Consider the following 20,809-nt stretch of genomic DNA (forward strand, 5'->3'; position numbering starts at 1 on the left):
AGTGGGAATCACAAATAAGGAGGACAATTGCAGAGACGTTTGTGTCGTCCGGGCGACTACTACTGAGTGCAGCATGTCCCACTGAGTGGAAGGAGTATTTAGTAGCCAATTTTAGCCTGATTGCTTTGAGACACGGACAGCCAGGTCTATTTCAAGAGCTTGGTCTGGGTTGTAGAAGAGCGAAATTGAGACCACCATTTTCCATCTACCTGCCTTCCACTTCAAGATCGCAGTACTCTGGAACCTTCGCAAAAGAAAAGGAGAGCCGTATTTGAGAAGCGGGAGGGTAAGGAAGACTGTCGTGCAGGACTGAAAGTACTGCAAATGGCTAGGAGAGGTCAGACTCTTGATGACTATATCCAGACTTGTGTTTTTATGTGCTTGATCATCATGTGTAGTGAATGCAGTCGTATCATAGTATACTGTACAGTGAAGGCAAACCTTGTGTCAACGTGAATTCAACATATGAACTTCAACTCATTTTGTTCTTTTTATCACCGCAATAGCTAGAGTTTTGCATGATCTCACCGGTATACTGTTCTCTATTGGCGCTAGTATTCAACATTATTGTTGCGTCATTATTTGAGACAACCTCAAATATGTTTTGACAGCACACGCACTCCACACGAGTACGTATCCATCATCTCACAACGACCACAGCTGCACTGGTTGTTTACTTACCCGGATGTGCATTGATTGCGTTTGCTACTCCTACTTCTACTTACGATTGTGACAAGCTATCGGGTAGCCTGTTCTCTTCCTCGTTCTCTTCCAAGGCAGCAGGTGATCTCAAAGCTTCAGAGACACTGTCGCTGAACTCGAACCTGTGTGGTCTAATCACTCTAATGGCTCTCAGCAGATCTTCTTCATCTTGCGATTCATGATATGACCGAACATTATCATCACATAAAAACCTCCAGAGGGCTCTTCAGAAGAATAGCTGTTGCTGCCGTCACCTCTGCCCTAGCAGTGTTGCCATGGATATGAAGATGTAGTCATTTTTACAGGCGGCTGACTATACAGATGCACACGCGTCTCCCCTCTGTGACGTGACACTACACCATGCCCGTTATAATGCGTTACTGGAACTTGAAGAACCGGAAGCATCTTTGACCTGCTATATCTCAGCGAAGACTTAACTTAAAATCTAAAACTATTTTACTGTCATGTATGCAACTAGAACTATCAATTCCCAACGTAAAAGAATTTTTTATTTTTTATTTCAGTTAACGTTTAATGTCAGTTTCGACTTTGTAGGTATCGTGTTACTGGTGTGTGTGTGTGTGTGTGTGTGTGTGTGTGTGTGTGTGTGTGTGTGTGTGTGTGTGTGTGTGTGTGTTTGTGTGTGTGTGTGTGTGTGTGTGTGTGTGTGTGTGTGTGTGTGTGTGTGTGTGTGTGTGTGTGTGTGTGTGTGTGTCCAATCCACAATCATTTTGAACAATGCTGCCCAAGTACTGGCAATGAAAGACTACTTTAATAGTCTCATTTTCTGGCACGAGGTGGATGGATACAGGAGTTTGAATGTGTGAGCTCTGAAATTGCAGAACTTCTAAGGTTTTTGTCTTTTTGCAACTAATAGCAAGACCCAGTTTCTTACAGCAGTTTTATAGGAAATCTAGCATTGCGGTGAAGTCAAGCCAATTTTCAGAGAGAAGAACCATATCGTTGGCATACTCCAGATCAGTAAAGCCTCACATGCCTTCCAGTCACTCTTCTGGATCTTGTGGTATCAACATAAGATCAAGACCAGCACCAAGATTCATCTTTTGGACAGCGTGATCCTGCCAACCTCGCTGTATGGTCTCGAGTGCTTCGTCCTCCTTGATCCTCATGTTCGTCGTCTTAAGTCCTTTTTGATTCGTTTCCTTCAAATTATATTGGGGATCTAGGTCAGCGAGCAGAAGCATCACTCTACGATTCACGCAAAATAGCCAAACAGCAAAGGACCTCATCGATTCTCTTTCAATTTTGTCTTTGTTTTCTTGGACATCTCTCAAGGATGTTTAATGATTGCTACCCAAGCAGCTTCTTGTGTTTGCCCCTTTTGGTTGAAGACCAATGTTGGTGGACAGAAGCGTCGTTGGAATGATGTTGTACTGGTGATCTCAAACAGTATAACTTGTTGTAATCCTGGAAGGAGAAAGCTGAAGAGTGCAACTCTTGGCGCTCCATCATCAAACGTAGTGCAGAGCATTTCCACAAGGAAGCAGAAGACAAAGAGAAGAGCTTCAGGGATGACAGAAAATGACGGCGTGAAACAACGACTCGTAAAGTCTGTGAGTCTTCTGCACTGTAACCAGCCTGGCTGCTCATTTCAGGCATTTAACAAGGCAGGTTTGATTAGTCACCAATGTTGTCATTCTGTCACTTTAAGGATTCCTTGTCAGTTTTGTCATCAGCTTTTCAAACAACACGGTCTCTATAATCGCCAGTGTTTTTGTCGAGACAGACCTTGAGCAGTGTAGACTAGATGTTTTTTGGCCTACATCTCCTGTACCCTCATGGTCAGAGGAGGACGATTACTAACCTGTGCACTTTGATGGTAGTTTAGTCTTCAACCAATGAGCAACATCGAAATCTCATACTTGATCATGTGGTTTGCCTTATTGCATGCAGCAGTGTCGTGGGGGCAACATGCAGCTGTGGAAGTAGTTGTAGTTTTGAGGGCCTGTGAATCGTTCTATTACAATCTCCTTATTTTTCCATAGCGGATGCAAGACTAGCACATATTCATAAAGGCTCATTGAATGCAAACGGCAAGCAAAGTGTTGCTTTTGATGGATTCAAATTCTGTCGCTTGTTGCTGCCGTTCTCCTTTCGTCAGCCGGACAGCAGGGGATTCGTGCAGTTTTTTAAGTCACTGTACATCTGTATGTCTGATCGCCTGTACGTTTTTGCTGATCTCAAAATGCAAACAATCAGACGTGAGCAGGTGGGTGTGCTAGCTTATAGATGTCATAGTTAAGTTATAAGTTGAAGCTTCACGTTCTACAATCAGCAATAGTTACTTCTTTCTCTTGAAGAGATAGCATTTACAACCACAGAAAAATGAACCAAATTTCAACAGACAATGTAAGTATTGTATGAGTTCTTCCGCAGGTGATTTCATTAGACAAGAGGACACGTTCCATTGTCTAGACAATATCTAGATGCAACACCATGCTAGAAATTCCTACAAAGAGCAAAGTTCACTACTTCTAGTTATAGGCATTGCATTAGCACACGTTGGGAAATCACCTTCCTCTGCCTCATGTTAGTCATGGAGCACAAGCAGCAAATGGATGGAATGGGGATGGTGTGTTTGTGTGTGTGTGTGTGTGTGTGTGTGTGTGTGTGTGTGTGAGAGAGAGAGAGAGAGAGAGAGAGAGAGAGAGAGGGAGGGAGGGAGGGAGGGAGGGAGGGAGGGAGGGAGGGAGGGAGGGAGGGAGGGAGAGCTGTGGTTGCTGTGTCATCGTCCAATGTCATATGTGGTGGATACATGTATTCCTTTTTTTACAGGCAGACAGAGCGAGCATAGAAATTAACAACGATTAATAGTATCTTGTAACTGCCAGTCATAATGTGTGTACTGTTCTGTTTGCCAGTCATGCAGTTTGTTCTCTGATTTTTTGTACTGTTTTAGAATGGATTAAAGCAAATGGGAAATAAAACCCAGACAAAGTGTTTTTGTTTTTAGGGAGCATATGATGCAATATCCTCTCAGTGTGATGTTATTGATATTGGTTGGGTGAGACTGGATTTGCTGAAGTTGAAGCAAGTTTTATGTGCATATGCAACCAAGAGTATGGATTTCTACATTCAGTATCTAAAGGAGCAGGTGATTTCTATGCTGATTAATCTTGAGTCTTTTATGGATTCTGTTGAGCCTAAAATTGGCGCTATTTCTGGAGAAGAATCAGACACATCAGCTGTCATGCAATGTATGCGGCTCTTTAATACAATAAAGATGCAGCAGGTGGAAGTGGATACCAAGTTTGGAGCTATGCATCGAACAGTCTTGTTGCTGAATAGACTTGGTCATATCCTGCCTGATGATAAAAATCGTTTCTTTATGTCATGTCCTCGACGTTGGTCTATTTTAAAGAAGAAAGTTACTCTTGCCAAGCAGAAAATGAGACCTTGCATTCAAGCTTTATACATGTCACATAGTCAACACTTGGAAGACTTTGGTCAGTCATGCCAACAGCTACATGAAGACTTCTCTCGATGTTCAGCATTTGTTTCTGGTTTTGTCATTGAATATACTGACAAATCGATTAGAGACTTTGACCACAAACTGAAGGCAATAGAATATGAAGCTCAGGCAAGTAACAGAATATATCAAGCACTGTGACATGCATACATGTACTTATATATGAGTCATTCTGTTTGACTTTATGCTGTTTGTATGTCTGTGTGCTTCTCTGTTTTGTACGTTACTTTACTGGCATCTTGGAAATGTGATATGTCATGTGCAGTTGAACATGCGTAGGGTTCTAGCCATGCATTTTAAGTGTAGCGACTCGTTACGCCTCCAATACTGGCTACGAATGGACTAGCTACTGTACACTAATCTGCAAACATGCAGTTATATCTTTAACATTGTATTGGTAGTGAGAAACAGCTTCATTATTTAAGAATGTAATGTATACACCACTATCAGTCTGCTACTCAGTATGATTGTAGAGGCTACTCTCCCAAACCAGTGGTAATTTAATTTTTATGTTAGAAATGTGCACAAACACGTACATACCAGACTCAAGTGTCACGCCCATACCATTACTTCTTCTAAAATCCTGGTTAGAACCCTGATACTCTTGAACGCTGTTACTTTATGCCTTAATTAAGTTAATTAACCATGCTACTTAAGTAGCAGAAAACAGGCAGGTTGTACACGGCAGTTATTGGCTATGTCTTTGGAAAGAAATAGAAATCGGCATATTTTAGAGGTTTTAAGTAATGTTTTGCAGATTTTGCCCCTTAGTGACTCTGCTGAGGAAACACAATGCAGTAGCTGTACACTTCTGGATCAATGCAGATTTGGCAGAAGACAGGACAGATTTGACAGAGATCAAACTTGCAACTTGAGGCCAGACAAATTAATTTCTTATGCTTGGATTTGCTGGTCCAGGTTTGAGTTTGACCAACATGGAACTAAAATTTAATGTGCACACGTGACGTGCAATGATAGTGTCCTTTCGGTAACATGTATCAATGACTTCACAAAATTAAACAGTTGCCTGTGGTTCAGCAACTCTTTGCCTTTTGCTCGATATCATAGATGTGATTGAAGGTTCTAAATAATGAGAACTGCCTGCCTGTGTTATCTGTTCTTGTGTGCTTACAAAATTTGTCAAGGTTCAAGGAACACTCGGCAGAAGACACCACTTTGTTTTTAGATCTTAATTGCGTTGGCACGCTCGAGTCAATGTCAGACCGAATCAGAATTAGCATACTGAGAAATTTGAAATCAGACAAACAAACAGATAACACAGGCAGGCAGTTCTCATTTAGTCTTTAGATATATTTAGATGTAAGAGTATTCAGTTGTTACATCTGCAAACGGGCTTGTTTGAGTACAGCTATCGGATCAAACTAAGTTTTTTTGTGGTTTAGGATTTGATGCAACTGCAAGAACTTCTTGAAACTACAGTGATTGATTTCAATATTATATTGCGGTAGGTTTAATATAGTAGTACATGTAATGAGAAATATTTTGGACTATGTAATTGTTTATGTTATAGATTTAGGGAGGAGGTAGAACTCTTAAAGAAAATCCACTCTGTTGTCAGGTTAGCATAATAAAAGCCAATTACAATTCTTATTATTTTCAGAAGCCAACAAATTAGAAACTTTGCAAAATTCTACTCTCCGGAATGGGTGCAGGGAAAATTTTGATAAGTGTGGTAGGTATTATCCGAGTTGTGACTATTGAAGAGTATTTGCTGTAGTATATTACTACATCTAGAACTACAAGCAAATATGTATTGTATAAGATGAAATATTTGCGGGAACTTCTTTTGCCGGATTGGTGGATTTTTGTGAGAGCCAATGTAAAATTTGCCATTTAGATAATAATTTGATCACTGAAATAGGTAGACGTTATCATTCACGTGGATCAGGCGTATAATGGCGACGAGGCGGTTTACATTGTGTGGATGAGGCTCTGAGATGGTAAGCCCTCCTTGCCTTCTGATGTGCCTATGCCTTGTGTAGCATTGAGGTTAAACATGAGAATGTGGTCGTGAATACATCAATAATACAGGAAGAGTTCTGGTTACGTTCTTTTCGTTGACTACAATTCTTCATCAATGCAGCTGCAGTAAGTTAGGAAATGTGATTTGCCACGAATGCATGCAGCTATCAATCGCAAACTCCTTCATGACGAGGCCATCTACTGGGTGAGGAATATTGCACATTTATCAATTATGTAATAACTGTATGTCCAGCCGCCAAAATAACTTTTGCCAATATGCTTTCTCCATCAATTTCTTAGCAAACCGCCTAAATAATTCCTGCCAATGTTTCATCTTATACAGTATAAGGGTTGTTGCATACATGTAGTCTGCACAAGAAGATTACGCAGTCGTTTACAGTCTTCCAGGCAGTATTTGGAAAAGGCACCATGCTGCAAGGAGCCACCTGCTAGGTGGACATGACTGCAGGTATTCTTGCACAGCCACACCTCTGTTTTGTGTCATACTTTCAGGCAGGAAATACGACAGCGGGAGGGTCTGGTTATGGGAGAATAAGCCCACGGCATTAAGGAAACTAAAAAAATTAAATCTGTTTATACAATGATAACAATATGAGAAGGTTGACAGTGAGATGTACATATACACTGTAATCTTATCAACTTCCTGTTATGTATATATTTAAAAGGAAAGCTGTCTGTCTTTGTGTGTGTGTGTGTGTGTGTGTGTGCACGCGCGCGCGTGCGTGTGTGTGTGTGTATTCTTATGTAGGAGAGGATCTCCAGGTCAAAGAGTTCGAATACCATTGAATCTAGCTCGCACATGTCGAATCCATAGAGGTCGAAAGTTAAGCTGTCGTCATCTTCTGGACTTCTCCCGCGACAACGCGATTTCCCTGCTACTGCTCGTGGGCAAATATCTCTGGAACGGCATTTCGGATCTCCACCATATTTGAATTGCTCGTTTTTGACTTTGGACAGTGCTCTTGGTGCGTGTCGATTATTGTTAGCGACATCAAAAGACGCAACATATTTTTGCATATGTCCGGGTCTTGAAAAAACATACCGTTTGTTTGGCCGTGTGGGCGAATTGAATTCCTGCCACTTTCGATACATGCATTCTCTGCGATTCCAGCAACGTCTTTGAAGTGGCGACACCCAAGTGATCGAAATGGCGATATCTAGACTCAGTTGATGGCGAGTTGTGACTTGATATACATACTGGAAACGGATTATCCGGGTGGGTATGTAACTGCACATGACCTCCAAGTTTGTGCTGCTTGGGCATATATTTGTCCTAACTGGATTCACGTCGAATAGATGCCAGGTTTGATACACCTGTTTTTTGCAACTGCAGCTAGCACGTCTTCGAAGTACGCGGATATTAGCTAAGCTAACTATCAATAATCCAATGAACGGGAATTTTTGAAATGGGATACTCAACAAATAGATTCGCTTATATTAGGATACTTGATCTTTGCTAATTTCTCAGGTTGGGATTGAATGGGATATAAGTCTGAACGACATTCTTGATGAGAATTCTGGCTGGCTGGTAATTAATTCTTGAGAACGGAGTATAAATGCATGTGAATGATATATATATATATATATATATATATATATATATATATATATATATGGATACTCATGCAACAACATCAATTTCCATACAACGTTAAATTAATTAACTTAATGAAAATCTTGTCAGTGGCTGCCAATTCTGTGAATGGGATATGCTTTGTGAATGCATGCAATGATTAATTTATTTACTAACAGCTAATAATCTAATCTGCTTGTGTGGAAAATGGGATGGTGGGCTAGTTATTATTATAGCTGACTTGCCCGTTCCTTGTCCGACCAGATTTGGTTGGTATATTAGCATAGACACTTTGGAAAGCAACCCAACATACCCGATAATTTGTTCATGGTATATGTGACCAAGTCAAATCTTATCTTGCAGCTATTGGAACAGTCCCATTGGACGTCGTCACTTTGATGACGTTACTGCTGTTATAGAAATCAGGTGTCTTGAATGTGGCAACTAAATAACATGTATACACATGAGATCCCGTTAAAAGCAAATGAAAATGTAACCAAGCATTCCATTCCGAGAAATTTGCAGGGAGTTTTCCATTCAAGTTATTTATCTGGGCAGCTGAAACTTGGCAGCCACGTGCAGCCAGATAATTGGTTTCCCGTATTGTACTCATGAAATTTTATAAATTTTTGTACAGATACATGATTGTACTAAAACAACATGAATACTAAAATTTATAGATAGATGCACTTGAATTTGGCTACAGTACAGTACCGAGGTCTCATACTAAGATAACATGTGTGTGAACTGCTTTATGGGCAGAAGTACTAAAATTTATGAGTATGAAAATTTATGGATTTACAGTATCTGACTAAGTCACGTCTTGTCTCAAAGACATCGCTGCCGTTTCCGGGTACAGGCATACTGAATGTGGCAACTATTTGACATGCAAATGACGATGGTAGGCGTATTTCTGAAAGACCCAGACGTACTAAAAATATTCCTTGCCTTTTTGATGTTGTGGGTAAGCGACATGCTCCTTGCATATCGTCCGAGGTGAAGAATAGGCAGTTTAGATTGGTGGAGATCCAATACACCATTCCAGAAAAAATGTGTGCAAGTAGAGGCACAAAAATAATGTTGTTTCAAGAGATCTCTAGAAGGCGACACACCTTCACTGTCTACCTTCATTGATTCAGCATGTGCGAGCAAAATTCAGTTGCACTGCAACAATTACATCAACCCAGCGTTGTCGGATATCGTAAGCTGGACGTTTATGATAAAGAAGTCTACTGCGTAGAAGCTGTTTTGGGGACGGTTGTTGACATTCTTACTTGTCCCAACCACTGAAGTCGTAGTGTTTCAATTTTCAATTTTATGGGATCTTCTTTTGCTGTGGCCAGATTTCTGTGTTGGTTATTGATGCCATCCAGACACCAAGAATCGTCCTAATAGGTCTCATGTGAATGTGTTTGGCTTGCAAATGTTTGCTTAAGTCATGGGCCAAGTCTGACAGCCATACAGCAATGGCAGTACAATAGTTCAGAAAACTTATAGTTGATAGCTCTAGAAAAATTTCTATTGGAAAACACTTGTTTTTGCCTATAATTGAATGCTGTACTGGCTTTACCAATTCTAGTTTCAATTTCTTCACAACATCCTCCAGACTTGTGAACAACACTACCCAGATAACAAACTCACATACGTTTTGTAAAGTGATGGCCATCAATGGAGATGTGAGCTTGCTAGTTGCCCACATTAAGAACTTTGTACACTAATATTCATACCCCACTTGACACAAGCTTTATGCAAAGCATTTAGAGTTAGTTGTAGACAACAGTGAGATCTTGCAATGACGGTTAAGTCATTTGCATACTGTCCTTTCCAATCTCAGTATGTCATTTGCACGAGATCAATAATTCATGTGTAAATCATCTTTAGTTTTGTATGCTATCTCAATACCACCTATATCAATTAAGGAGAGAACTTCATGGATTTAGAGTAACGACAGGTGTCAGGCAAGAGTTTTGCTTGTTTCCAGTTTTCTTTATCTGTCTTGACACCTGTAGTCCTCATGACGCATCCAGTATCACTATGTAAGACAATAATCAACTTGCATACGTTTTCCTTAACGCCATATTCTTTCAACAGTGAAAGAGGGCATGTCTAGGTATTATACCACAGAAGCTCATTACAGAGGAGATGATTGCATTGTCAAGAACTGTGGAACAGCTTGTCATAAAGATTGACTCCGAAAAACTTCTTGAATAGCAAGAAATTTCTTTTGCAGACACATAAGAAGACTCTTACTAATAAATGGCTCTGTCTTTCCTGAGAAATGTAAAGTCATAATTTGGACAGGGGAGTTCATTGAAAGAGGCAGTATTTGGCAGGTCAACATTTAAGGCTACATGTACCCCATTCAAGAACGTTATGCATGCATATGATGTGCGTGAAGTGATTAATATGTGGCTCATCCTTCTAATGTGCTTCTGTAGGATATCAATTTTATTGCTCTGCATGGTCCAGATCTATGAAATGCATTGTCTGAGCAGACTGTAGTAAATCAGTATTCCTTGCCTGAAATATACTGTTTAACCGGTTATTTTTGCGATCATGGTCAGTGAATTTGCAAAGAAGTCATGGAACGCACAGATAGAATTTGCAGATATTTAGGCTTATCGTCAGAGTCTCAAGAAGTCACTGTTCAGACACATGCATACACACGTGTACTGGTACATGTGTGTACCAGTAACTGTCTTCCTGGCTAGAACGCAGAAATTTAAGGGCAGTAATTAATTAAGACATTTGTCTAAATTTTCTAATCACAGAAATTTAGGATTGCAGAAATGACCAGTTATACGGTAGTATTGCACAGACCAATGAAACACGCACTCCAAATTAGAGCACCTAATGCTGAGATCAACACATAGCCCCTCACTGTGCTTAAAAATAACCTATGGATTCCATGATAGAAAGTTTCCCTGGCTCTTCCACATTTGCCACTGAAATTACGATAGCTTTATGGCAGAGGAGAACATTTAAATGTAATTAAACAAGCCGTTTTAGTATGAAGGAGTAGACTAAACGCTGATTCACAGAATGCGACAGACGGATTGCTTGATGGAGCATTGACGGACGGATAGAAGTGATTCTATTTTGTCTGCTTCGTTGGAAGTTGACATACCACAACAGGAAACGAAGCATAAAACCTGGATGACGTAATCATGCAGTGCGAGAATGGTAATTATCAGAACGGAATGTACACATATTGTGAACACGACGGAGAGCTGTCTGTCATGATTCATCTAGGTCCATCAGGTCAGCCTTAACGTGTACTAATGCATGTAGAAGATTTTCCAAGTATAGTCTCGTGTCACTTATTCGTCGTTCGCTTATCCGACATGCTGGTTATATAACAGGTCAAGCTTCCCACATGGGTGATAATATGACAAATAATGCATTCTTCATACAGTCGCGTGTCACTTATTTGACCTTCTTGGGACCGGACCCTGCTGGATAACTGAAGCTGTTACGAACTCAACTATTGTTCATATTATAGGGAATTATTTCCACATTTGGTATACTGAATGTAGGTGTGAATTCAAACGAACCAAATGTCTTATTGATCTAGAAGTAAAATTATATTTTTCATGATTGATTGTAAATTTATATAATATGCAGGATGTGTTATCTGTCATATCATCTGTCATATTATCACCCACGTGGCAAGCTTGACCTGCCGCATAAGTGACATGCGACTATATTATATAAATTTACAATCAATTGTGAAAAGTTTAATTTTTGTCTTTACATCAATAAGACATTTGGTTCGTTTAAATGTACATCTACATTTAGTATACCTAATGTGGAGAAATGTTGTATAATATGAACAATAGTGGAGTTCGTAACAGCTTCAGGTATTCAACATATTCACATACCCAACAGGGGCTGTAGTTGAATGTTGTATTTCTGTCATGGTCTTTACCTGTCAGTGGACTTTCTACATTTACAGCATATGTGCATGCAGTAGTCTATTGTACATTATGCATGCTTTGTATGTAACATATATGATCTACATAACTTTAAACACTGGACATCATTTGCACACGCACGCACATGACTGTCACACAGAAGCATAGGCAGAAGTTTTGGTGAGGGTTTTTCAATTGATATCAATAACTACTTTAATTTATTGTCGAGCGTAGCGAGACTTCTAATCCTGGTTGCACAACAGAATGGGGCATGGTCCTATATGGCTATTCATCTAGCTCTTGGTGTGTGTGTGTGTGTGTGTGTGTGTGTGTGTGTGTGTGTGTGTGTGTGTGTGTGTGTGTGTGTGTGTGTGTGTGTGTGTGTGTGTGTTTGTGTACAAATGAAGCTGAAATTTCTTCTCCCCATGACCACGTTTCATTATATTAAAGACCTACTTCAAAAAATTGTTTTCTTGTCCAACTACAGATCAGTATAGGAACAATTGTGCAAGTGACCAAACGGCGTCTAAGAATCCTCACGAAGTTTCATTGCCCCATTTTTGGTGTTGTAGCTAGGGATCGTGTGTACTTGACAATAGAGAAACACCTTTAGAAGCTGAATGCCACCTACAGTCAACTCTTCACACAATCCTTATATTGCTACACTGTGCTATATCTAACACTTGTATATATGGATAGTCAATGTTTACCGATATCAATTTCTAGGTCAGCAAATCTATCGTATCACTGTCATTACAATGGAACTGAGTTCATACGTGTACGGTACATTCAATATTGTCTTGATCACGATCGTGAAGCAACGACTACCTATCAGGCCTAGATATGTAATCTAAAGTATTAGGGAGTTGTCATGATTACTTTCATGACAAATACGTATTGTCTAGCTAGTGCACGGCGTTTCAGTAGATGGTTAGAAAACTCCTTTGCGACGTGTTACTCACCAATGCGATGCGCCACTTACTGGTACCATAGAACTAGTATTAACAATCAGCGATATAGACTTTGAGCTCAGTTACAGCAATTTTGACCACTAGCCGGCAAGTCCGAGCACAAGTAGTAGGCAGTGGAAATCGAACCTGCTGTGCACCGACTCTGCTTCCTGTCTACAGCATGATGCAACTTTCCGCGACAGAACAAAGCCTTACTGGTGTCCCCGGCAAGTCGAGTGCATGTGCATGCGCGAGCCAGTCGAACTTTCATACAAACAGACGGAAGCGGCACTAGCACAATTATATATCGATCATCAGTAATGGCAACCTATAATTTTCTTTAGTGTTGTTCTTGTAGGATCTTTCAAGCAAACTGAAACTTGTCAATTATTTCCTTTGTACGTCATCATGATTGAGTAATTTATAGATGAAGTGCTAGACTACTCAGCCTGTCTTGTCTCATGTTGGACCTGACATATATTTTGAGACGGCTGAGCACTTGTACAGTTCTTGCACACTTATGGGTAGTCATGTGGACACTGTGCAAAATATTCAAAGTTGACAGTTGATTTTGGATATAACGATCTGTGAGCATAATGAAGAGCATCTGTCTTGTAAAGTGCCTCATTTATTGTCCAATTGTTTATTTGTTGTTGAAAATCGGTAAGCGAAAGGAGGTCTTCATAAAATTATTTTGTTCAACCAGTTGTTGGAAAAATTCTTTGGTCACTTGTAGGCTCACGAGCCTCTGCAACGGTAGATTCAGAGACCTTGTTTTCGTTTGCTATGGACTTGCTGGTGTCAGATGATGCGTCGATTTCATTGCAAGTTATTGCTAAGGACTGTGTAAATCACACGGTTTGCATGCGTTACCGTCACTTTCTATAGGTTTTCAGGCAACCTGGAAACATGCTTAGCTACACCTGTCACATATTCGTGCGTGCATGCACACACACACACACACAGACACAGACACACACACACACACACACACACACACACACACACACACACACACACACACACACACACGCACACACCTCAGACATGACATCATAGATTTCAAGAACACTGTTGTGTTTAGAAAAGCTGAAAGGAGGCTTTCACCATTCAAAAACAAGCCATGGGATAAACTAGATGTTGAGGATTTGATCAGTGTGACGCACCAGCTTTTGTGTGACACTCAATTGTTGCCAAAGCAGGCATTCCAATGGGACATATGTATAGGCCTTGAAAAGTCACTCTTTGATATTCAGGTATTATGGCTTGAATAGATGTCTTTATATTGTTGATGTTTACTACTTGTTGCAGGCAGTTGTAACTTTGACTAAATCTCTTCAGTCTGTACCCATGCAACCAAGACACTGGAAACAGCTTACGCGATTGACTAAAGCTTCAATGGAAATGAACTCTAATACACTGTCATGTCTGACTCTTGAAGCAATACTTAGACTTAGATTACATGGTAAGGACTCTTCTGTCATTATTGTTTTGACTTGATCTCTGAGATAAACAAGTAATCCTTACAGTTAAGGATTTTTTTTACGGTTATAGTCAATTGATATCAATCTAAAGCATAGAATTTTAAAGTCGTTACATTTACCACTTTGGAGTGTGCTTGAATGTTAATGCCATTATGAGAAGGGGGTTTTGTGAATGGTGTGTAGGATTTAATTGGATCAACTTAATGGCTGAGGACATATAATTTGCTTCCTGCAAGGCTTGCAAAACGTTGATATCATGTGTTGGCCAAACAAAACTTTCAGCACAAGCGAGTCTTGTGCATCATCTTAGAACTTGATATCAGGATGGAAACGTATGAGGAGAAGCTGTAAAGAACAAGAAGGTCAAGGCTAGAAACCAGAAGTGGACGAAGGCATCTATGTTTATCGAAGCAACTGTTACAGCTGGTGGATGGATGTGGGCAATATAAGCAAAATGCAATAGCTAGCAAATAGACTTGCATCAGAGATAGAAACTTCCTAATTTATTCAGAAGAATAGTGAGCTATGCAGAGCATAATTATGACTATAGGTATGTTTAATAACAAGAAATGTAGTATCAGTATCAGTTATTGGCATTTTGGCCAAATTCCTTCATTGGTGCAACACTGATGTTGTCATTAATTATTGCAATTAAATGTAATCATAGCTGAATGCAACTGATTTTAGATTCAATACTCAAAACAGTTCTGTAGTTGTTGATGATAATAAGCATTTGCTCTGGGCATACTTTTTGTTATTATTGCAACCATGAATCTGTTTCATATGTTGATGTTTGTATTAAAAATCTTTTTTCATGTTTTGTAGAGGCATCTGACAGTGTACTTAGTGTTATTGAGAGAGCAAAGAAAGACATTGCTGTTAAATCAGCTCTAGACACCTTTGAAGAGGTCTGGTTGAGTCGTTCATTTTGCTTGGTGCCATACCAACACCGTGCCAGTGACAAGGAACTTGACGTTGATATGCATGGTGGAACAGTTGCAACTAGTGCAGTATTACATTCTCCATCAAGGGGTCCATCAGCATCTGTAGCACATAACCGTAGTTCTCGAAGACAAACATTGATGTCATCATGCAGCTCATCAACATCACAATCAGTGGTAATCAATTGTGTTTACCACATGAAATTCTACCCTGTAGTGCGTTTTTGTAGATCACTGGTGTTCACAGAGTGCTACAGTTATCTGATACACAGAACATCTTTCAGACTCTAGAGTCACACGAGGTTAGTGGCAATTTCATATTATTTGAATTTTTAAAAAAATGCAATTATTGATTAATGTAAAATGTTACAGGTTCTATTGCAAACTATTCAGGGAAGTAATGCTGCTGGGTCATATTCTGAAGAACTTGCCAAATGGACAAAGTCACTTCAAACAATTGAGACTGTACTTGGCGTTTGGGTAGATTTTCAAATCAAGTGGGCGGAAACAGAAGAGGTAAGGGCCGTTCAAAATTATCAACAATTTCACAAGCATACAAGCGCGCAGTTTTTGAAGCCCTATTTTTTCAAAGCATGCACAATTTAATATCTTGACCGTGGCTCTGTCTATTAGAGTGTTGACTGTGTGGTCTTCAATGCTTCTGCATTGATACAGTTCTTCCTCCGTTCTAGTTGACCTGCTCAAATGGTGTCAGCTTCAGGTTTCCAGTCAATCAAGTGGACAAAGACAAAAACATTGAGAAAGTCACAGTAGAGACAGCTGGACTATTTGGACAACTGATGTTATTCTAGAACAAAACTGGAGTAGGCTGCCATGTTTTTGCAAATCATGTACATATAGGTGACTAGCACAGGAACAATGCAAGATGCAATTCCGGCCATAGAAAACAGAGAAATTAGCACGATCCATTTGGTACCGATCAACATTTTCTAAAGTGTACCGAGGCCATACACCCCTTCCCTAGCATCACTTTGTATGCTCGTGAAGTTGTCGATAATTTTGAACGACCCCTAAGGGAAAAGGATATTATGAAAATGACTCTTTGACTTCTTTTTGTGTACCTCGCAGCAAACCAAACAGGACAATATGAATTAGAAAAGTTGGGCATATTTTGCTTTAATCACTACAAACAAACAGTCTTAGTAGTAATTGAAGGAGCACTTCACCGGTCTGCACATCTCTGACTCTGCCCTCGGCACTAAACGTTTCTGGTCACACATCAAGTTGGGAAGTTTGGCGCTATCTCACAGCAAATTTGATAGCTGAGCATTATCCTAAAGCTAGAAAACAAAAATGTATGAGGCAGTTTTCCAATAATGTCCAATAAGTGTAGGTTTCGTTTTACCGCTTCGTGTAGTCTTTGGTATTTGCTTAGGCGAAAGTAAAATGTGCTTTTGCATCATTGACTCACCTTCAATCAACGGCAAAAAGCACACATCCGGCTATGGTTCGGCTGTAGAATGAAGGCACTTTGTGGCACATGATTATGTGTGCTGACGCACATTTCTGTGTGTGTTTTTTTGCATCACGCAAGCTCTTTTGTACTGTAGTATGGCCTCCATTTGTAGAAAGGAATATAGAGGAATGTACGAACGACTGAGTTGCTTATGAACTGTAACTTGTTCTCTTTCACTGTTAGAGTTGCCTGAAGTGTCCAGACCCGTCTCTTGTATGCTCTAGTAGGTGGGCTTGGAAAGCAAGACGAAAACAATGTGCTGTGCAACACAGCAAGCATTCGGTTTGCAGCCCAAGGCCTTGACGTATGTTAACGTCTACTGCACGTACGTCAATCGGTGAAGTGCTGCTTTAATGTCAACACATTAGAATCAGTTATGAAACAACTTTTGTGCAATAGATTTGGGTTGTGTTGTGAGCAAAGTATTGTTATTGTATGTAATGTTACACATAGACGATATATTCGTAGCAAGTACATTATGGAATTTGGTACATCTCATATGAGTGACAGTCCCATGTATCAGGGTTTTCTCCAGAGGAGAACGGTGGCTGCAGCACTGCCTTTAGATGGCTACGTTTCTGCTTATTGCTCATTCTTTTACTTGATTGCCTTACACTCCATTTACAGCACTTACATGAAACATAATTTTGTTGTTATTTTGGTTTTCACATGTTATGGCAAAAGGTATCACTGATTATTTATAAGTTTTATGTTAGGATTTCAGTTGAATGGTTGTTCCCATGTAACTTTGACTTTGAAAGAGTTGTATTTTATTAGTCATCAATCAGAAATAGAAAAATAAGGTCTAGAAACATGATAACCTGTAAACTAGAGTTGCTGCATACAGTTTCTTGAATTCAATAAGATAATTTATATTTTATTGATAATTGATATTATTCAGCTTACTCATCTGGAGGTGATGTCTGGCAGAAATCCTGATATACCTTTTGCATAGAATATTTATATTATGACACTGTTTGGCTGAAAGATGAAACTAATACTGTAATTCTAGAAATTAACAATAATTTTGCCAATGAAAATTTGTGTATCACTCACCAAATGTATTAATAAGAAAGTTGTTTAACTACATATCATTATGCACATACTGTAAATCAACAAAATTTTGTAAGCATTCAACTTTTGTAAATTTCGTAAGTGATCTCAGATTTACTAAAGTTAAATGCTTACTAATTTTTGTCACTCTCGGTTTTAGTGGCACTTCACATAGTACTAATAATCATCACGTGTCACGCTTGCCAGACATATAGTGACAGACTGACACCTGGTGAGACAGGTCATATGCTATTATTTATACATGGTGCTGTGAGTTATATGTCCGCACATGGACACCTGGTGAGATACTGCATGGACGTACAGTACTTAGCAGATACTTAGCAGATACACGGGGTGTGGTTTTGATTTCTGTTGATTTCGTGTTGATGTTCTGCAAAGAAAAGTGGTTATATTCATCAACCCTTACGAAAGTTGGCTGCTTAGTAAATGGCGAATTTGGACACCTACAAAGTTTTCTACATACGAAATTTTGTTGATTTACAGTATTCATATTGGATTTATTTATTGCTTGTACTTTTAAAGCAAATTTATCATGTACGGAGCTTTTCTGATACCTCCTCTCGATTGACTAACTTCCAATTTAAATTTTCATATAATTTACATTTTTGCATTGTGTTTCGATCTTTACTTTTAATAGATACTCCTGGAGTAGCTTGTTATTTAAAAGCCTTCAACTTAGTTAATTTGGAATTACAATGCCATTTGTTGATGATTGGAGGTTATTATACAGTACAGTACACTAAATCATGCTCTTGTGTTCTCTAGATGTTTTCTTCATCTGATTCTGGAGTTTTGCCAGGTTATGATGTATTCTCATTTTCCACTGTTGATAAAGAATTTAAAAAGTTGATGATTGCAACAGCAAAGAACCCAAATGTGTTGCAGTGTTGCTGCAAGGATGGTATGTGTGACAGCTTTATATGGTGCATTTTTACTGATTATTTTGCTTGTGATTTCTTTAGGAATATTGTCCAAGCTTGAGAGAATGAAGGGAATAGTAATGCAGTGCCGCCAATCTTTGATGATCCTGGTAGAAAGGAAGCGCCAGCATTTTCCAAGGTTTTACTTCATTTCCCTAGAAGACATTCTTCATGTTCTGTCATGTGGTATGATATTATATTGTATTTTGTCTACTGATGTGGGTGGTGGCTGCTCTTCACTATCTCTGTTTAGTATCTGATCCCATGCTTATCAATGCTCACATTTTCAAGCTTTTTCCTAACATTCGTTCCCTTGTCTTTAAAGACCAAGATGATGACAGTCAATATCAATGTAAAATTGTGGCTGTTTGTTCCTCTACTGATTGCATTGATCTGGTTAAGGTAAATATAATTAGTAACAAATTTAAGTAAGAGACAAATCTTATGTACTGTAATTGTAGTTGTAAATTAAACTAGATTATATTGTTTTACTTGAATGATGTATTACTCTATTTCTATATTAAGTCTGTATGTGCTTATTGCTAGTTATGGTAATCTGGCATGTACTCACTAACTGAAACTCGTGAAGTTGTAGTTTCTTGCTTATAAGAATAGTTTTAGTTAATTACAGTTAGATATATAAGTCAGTTCTTAGAATTGATGCCAATGAGAACAATAAGAGTGCATTAAGTGATTGAATTATCTGCAATTGTGTACTAGAACAGGCTTTGTTGTATTCATTTCAAAGATGTAAAGTTGCAGCTGAAATTGTGACCACGATTTACCATAATTCTAGCAAGTCAGCTCTAAAACATGTCAACTTTAGAATTGGATAAAGGGATTCAGACCTGAAATCTGCAGTCCTTGTTAGAACTAGAAACGCAGCAGTGACAAGTGTGGGCAGTGGGATAGCAATTCAGTTTTATTGCATACAGTACTTACCTGAGTGGGCCTTCAATCGCCTTTGATCAAGTGTGTCTTATGTCTGTTTGTGGCCAAGTCTTTACGATATCCACTTTGAATCTGCTAATTGCGGCTTGTCTGATGTGCTTTTAGGTAGACTTTGCTTTTACAAATGTTTTGATTTAATTGCTTTGTGGTTTTAGATGAAGAAGATTAGGTTTTATAGGTTTTTAGGTGTATTGACAGTGTGATGCTTGTTGTGCTTGTTTATGCAGCACATTGAATTTCTAATTAGTCATTGACAATAATCACTTGTGCTTGTAATGATCTCACTAGGTCTCATTTCCTACTTTATGGTTGTGTCTGCTGAAGTAAAAGACAGTTTATTCTAGTCAGCACGGTATGAGTAAACTATAGTGTCGTACAATCGTTTTTTGCCAGTTTTTTTACATTTTTGTATAATGAGAAAGTGTCACTGCACAAGGGAGTAGACAGTTTATGTAAGTCTTACTTCAGTGTTTTTAGATGGTCAATTGCGATGGACCTATTGAAAAATGGCTAGCAAAGTTCCATGATGTCTTGCAATCAACTTTAAAACAAGGCCTTGTGACTGCTGTGCATAACCTATCTTTATTCATGGCTGATTCTCAGTTGAATCAAGAAGGAATGACAGTGTCACCAATTGCTGATTACTTGCAACAGCTGTCTTTGATGTCTGATAAGTTAAACAATGAACTAGTTTTTCTGTCTGTTCAAATTGAGTTGTCTAAACGGATACGTTCATGCATACTGGACTTGGAGCAAGGAAAGCAGTCATCTCTTGAAATTTTGTTGCAAGATCTTGGTGCAGGACTACATAGTATTATTGGTGTTGTGAGACAATTTCCAGAAAGGTTTGAAAGAGGGAGACATAGCTTTGTTTCTGGTGATGTTACCCAGTTGGAGCAAGTATCAAATGAGGCAGCAACAACACCATCTCATTCACATGACAAACAGGATGAAGGGAACACAAACAGGGTAGAACCAAATTTGCTTGAATACTATCGATATCACAGAATTCAGAGTCTTATTTTGATACTGAATTATTACCAACATGTTGTTCAAGATCTTATTGAGTCTGAGTCTCCACCAGTTGTCACTGGTCATTGTGTTGAGTACTCGTTTAATTCAGATGACACGAGACTTTCTCTGCATGTGGGTGGTTATGAGCTTGAATATGGTTATGAATTCCAAAGTGGAACAAGAAGGTTTGTCATTTGCTCTTCCACGGAGAGGCAGTTTGTCCATTTGGCTGCTACAGCAAGCAGTGGAGTGAGCAGTCTGTGCTTTGGAAGTGAGGTTAGAGTTTGGTAAAGTTACTGTGTTGTAGAGTAATGA

The 20,809-nt window shown here is 39.1% G+C and overlaps 1 protein-coding gene across 1 annotated transcript in view; it reads left to right on the forward strand.

Moving 5' to 3' along the window:
• Positions 1 to 20,809, forward strand: part of LOC134177570 (dynein beta chain, ciliary-like) — a 54,552-nt gene that overhangs the window by 21,816 nt on the left and 11,927 nt on the right. Inside the window, exons 20-31 of the mRNA XM_062644347.1 lie at positions 3,677 to 4,303; positions 5,596 to 5,657; positions 5,724 to 5,771; positions 13,718 to 13,889; positions 13,945 to 14,098; positions 14,943 to 15,235; positions 15,289 to 15,360; positions 15,431 to 15,574; positions 18,375 to 18,510; positions 18,572 to 18,715; positions 18,783 to 18,931; positions 19,958 to 20,770. Coding sequence (XP_062500331.1) covers positions 3,677 to 4,303; positions 5,596 to 5,657; positions 5,724 to 5,771; positions 13,718 to 13,889; positions 13,945 to 14,098; positions 14,943 to 15,235; positions 15,289 to 15,360; positions 15,431 to 15,574; positions 18,375 to 18,510; positions 18,572 to 18,715; positions 18,783 to 18,931; positions 19,958 to 20,770 — 2,814 coding nt within the window. The remainder of the gene's footprint in view (positions 1 to 3,676; positions 4,304 to 5,595; positions 5,658 to 5,723; positions 5,772 to 13,717; positions 13,890 to 13,944; positions 14,099 to 14,942; positions 15,236 to 15,288; positions 15,361 to 15,430; positions 15,575 to 18,374; positions 18,511 to 18,571; positions 18,716 to 18,782; positions 18,932 to 19,957; positions 20,771 to 20,809) is intronic.

This window comes from Corticium candelabrum, chromosome 3 (genome assembly GCF_963422355.1).
Source record: "Corticium candelabrum chromosome 3, ooCorCand1.1, whole genome shotgun sequence".
Lineage (NCBI taxonomy): Eukaryota > Metazoa > Porifera > Homoscleromorpha > Homosclerophorida > Plakinidae > Corticium > Corticium candelabrum.